Source organism: Rhodamnia argentea, chromosome 1, assembly GCF_020921035.1.
Source record: "Rhodamnia argentea isolate NSW1041297 chromosome 1, ASM2092103v1, whole genome shotgun sequence".
In the NCBI taxonomy this organism is placed as follows: domain Eukaryota; kingdom Viridiplantae; phylum Streptophyta; class Magnoliopsida; order Myrtales; family Myrtaceae; genus Rhodamnia; species Rhodamnia argentea.
The window spans coordinates 12593151-12596639 of NC_063150.1; the positions used below are offsets into that span (position 1 = coordinate 12593151).

Consider the following 3489-nt stretch of genomic DNA (forward strand, 5'->3'; position numbering starts at 1 on the left):
TTTACATGACATAACTATTAAAATTTGTTGTGGGCAGGTCATTAGAGTTCTTCGGTTGAAATAGTCCACCATCCCTTGTCACCCCAGCTGAATTTGAGGGGGCATTCGCAATTGTTAAACATTTCCTGTCTACTTCGAAACAATCGACTAATCAAAGTCAGAAGCGACATTTTCATATGTAGCACGCTAATTCTTATTTCTTCATAAGCACGCTAGATAAATGACAAAGAATCTTAGATGAAGCTCACCATCCAGGCAAAAAAGAAACAATTACCAATGATAAAGGACTTCGAGTTATATGAAGTTCAAGTTACTAGTTGTGGCATCAATTCGCATGTTCCAAAACAAACCAATCATCTGGAATTCAAAACTGAATGAATTTGACATGTCCCCTTCATTTTACATGACATAACTATTAAAATTTGTTGTGGGCAAGTCATTAGAGTTCTTCAGTTGAAATAGTCCACCATCCCTTGTCACCCCAGCTAAATTTGAGGGGGCATTCGTAATTGTTAAACATTTCCTGTCTACTTCGAAACAATCGACTAATCAAAGTCAAAAGCGACATTTTCATATGTAGCACACTAATTCTTATTTCTTCATAAGCACGCTAGATAAATGATAAAGAATCTTAGATGAAGCTCACCATTCGGGCAAAAAAGAAACAATTACCAATGATAAAGGACTTCGAGTTATATGAAGTTCAAGTTACTAGTTGTGGCATCAATTCGCATGTTCCAAAACAAACCAATCATCTGGAATTCAAAACTGAATGAATTTGACCTGTCTCCGTCATTTTACATGACATAACTATTAAAATTTGCTGTGGGCAGGTCATTAGAGTTCTTCAGTTGAAATAGTCCACCATCCCTTGTTACCCCAGCTGAATTTGAGGGGGCATTCACATTTGTTAAACATTTCCTGTCTACTTCGAAACAATCGACTAATCAAAGTCAGAAGCGACATTTTCATATGTAGCATGCTAATTCTTATTTCTTCATAAGCATGCTAGATAAATGATAAAGAATCTTAGATTAAGCTCACTATCTAGACAAAAAAGAAACAATTACCAATGATAAAGGACTTCGAGTTATATGAAGTTCAAGTTACTAGTTGTGGCATCAATTCGCATGTTCCAAAACAAACCAATCATCTAGAATTCAGAACAAGTAAACGTAAGTAACCTAGACATATGAACATTTGAGTTTTCAGCATTGAGTTGAGTTATCAAACAAGAATATACTCAGATTCAATCTACTTAAAAATAAGGAAAACGATTAGCTCAAACTTCATTGTTCCAATGCTGGAAAGATTAAGAGCACTTGCAGCATAGTTCTTATTCACCACGATCAACGACCTTCTTCGAAACTATTGGTGATGAAAGGCTCGCCGGAGCTGACGGACGGCGACAACTGGGCATGGTACACTGCGATCGGCATCTTATTAGAGAGCACTGGCACCGTAGCCTCGAAATTGAGGACCTGAAGCGCTTGCCGTATGGAAGGCCTCAAGCCCCGATCGGGATGAGCACACCACAAGCCCACGAGCAACAAGCACTCCACTTGTTTCCCATCAAAATCCGCTTGGAGTCTCTCGTCTACAGCCACAACAACCCGGCCTTTCCCATAGAGATCCCACACCCACTCCACCAAACTCATCTCTGGCGTTGGCTCTATCGGATCAACGGACCTCCGTCCCGTAGCAATCTCGAGTGCGACCACCCCGAAGCTATACACATCGGACTCCTTGCTTGCTCGCCCTGTGCTCACATACTCCGGGGCCAGGTACCCGAACGTGCCAGCTAGCCCGGTCGTCTGCGGCCCTAGCTCGTGGTCCATGAGGCGGGCCAGCCCAAAGTCTCCAAGCTTGACGTTGAACCCCGAGTCTAGCATCACGTTGCTCGACTTGATGTCCCGATGCACCACGCACTGCTCCCACTCCTCATGGAGATAGAGCAGCGCTGAGGCGAGCCCGACCGAAATCTTATACCGGGCAGCCCAACTTATCGGGCTCTTCTTGCCGAAGAGGTGCCTGTCAAGACTACCGTTCGGCATGAACTCGTAGACGAGGAGGAACTCATTCCCCTCGTGGCACCAACCTATCAGTTGCACCAAATTTCTGTGTCTCAAGCTGGTGATCACCTTCACCTCGGTGATGAACTCCCTCTTCCCCTGTTTGGAACCTCTCGATATCCGCTTCACCGCCACTGCTGCGTCCAGGCCAACCAGATATCCCCTGTACACTGCCCCAAACCCACCCTGGCCCAGCTTTCTCTCCTCAGCGAAGTTGTTGGTGGCGGAAACGAGGTCGGCGTATGTAAACCTCCGTGGCCCTGCGCCTCTCTCAAGCTCGTCATTTATGGACGTCAAGTTTGCCATCTCCGGTCCCTCGCTCCTCCTCTTCCTCCTCCAGAGGATTGCGGATATTGCCACCGTGCCGCAGAGTAGGACTCCCAGTGGAACTGCTAAGCCAACAACTAACTTGATCCTTTTTGTATTTCCTTGCTTTGTATTGACTTCAAGGTTTGAACTGAAGGACCAAGATTCAACTTGGTGACTTTCAATGTAATAGCCAGTCGCAGCTGAGAAACCGATCATCACCTCCTCGGGCAAGACAGTGGTGAGATCAATCAGATACGAAACACTTGTGCTTTCGTGCGGGTTCGGTGTAGTCTGGTAGCTCCAAGAAACGCTCAAGTTCTTGGTCGTGGAGTTGTACACAATCCACGTGTCGGCGGTGTGGCCGCTGTGGAAGCTGACGTTCCAAGGGGTAGTCACGGCTGAGGCGATCGAGTTTTTGTTGATCCCGACATGCTCATACGAAGGGTCCCATTCGGGATTGGCGAAGGTGTCAAACTCGACCGCGATGATTTGGTTCGATGAGTAGTCGCTGTTCGTGGTGTTAAACAGGCCTAAGAAGCCACCAACCGAATTGACCGGGATTTGGAAGCCGACCGGGGCAAGGAAGAAGGCCAAGCCGGCCCCATACGACGTCTGGTTCCACGTATCGATGGTGAAGGAGAAGCGAGTGGAGAAGTCAGTGAGCCTCCTGGAGGCGGAGTCCCAGAGCCTCAACTTCTGGGCGTAAAATGCTCTGCCGACATGGCACGAGTAAGTGGAGCTAGTGAAGTCGATTGTCCCGACGTTGGGCTTCGCATCGCCTTCATAGACCATGTCCGTGGCCTGCGGGTCGAACCGATGTATGTTGAAGGAAAGAGAATAGCCCGATCGAAGCGGCACATAGAAGGACAAAAAGAGAAGGAAATGGCGCAACGAGCGCTTCCGTCCCGAATTGAGAGCCATGGAGAGAGAGAGCGAATGTGAAAATTGAGTTTTAAGCCATACAGTCACGATTATATTATGTTGTTCATGGTCTGAACTGAGCCAGACCTTGATGCTCAAGTTTAGGCCCCAACCATTCGTTGACTTTTCGAAGCTTCATTGGAAGAAACAGCCGGAACAGATAATGTATAGAACAGACGATATTGCT

General features: G+C 46.7%; 1 protein-coding gene across 1 annotated transcript; it reads right to left on the reverse strand.

Moving 5' to 3' along the window:
- Nucleotides 1-1349: 1349 nt before the first annotated feature.
- On the reverse strand, nt 1350-3302 carry LOC115753819 (L-type lectin-domain containing receptor kinase IX.1-like). Its single transcript, XM_030692641.1, has one exon. It carries the CDS (start codon nt 3300-3302, stop codon nt 1350-1352), a length of 1953 nt encoding a protein of 650 aa, XP_030548501.1.
- Nucleotides 3303-3489: the final 187 nt, after the last annotated feature.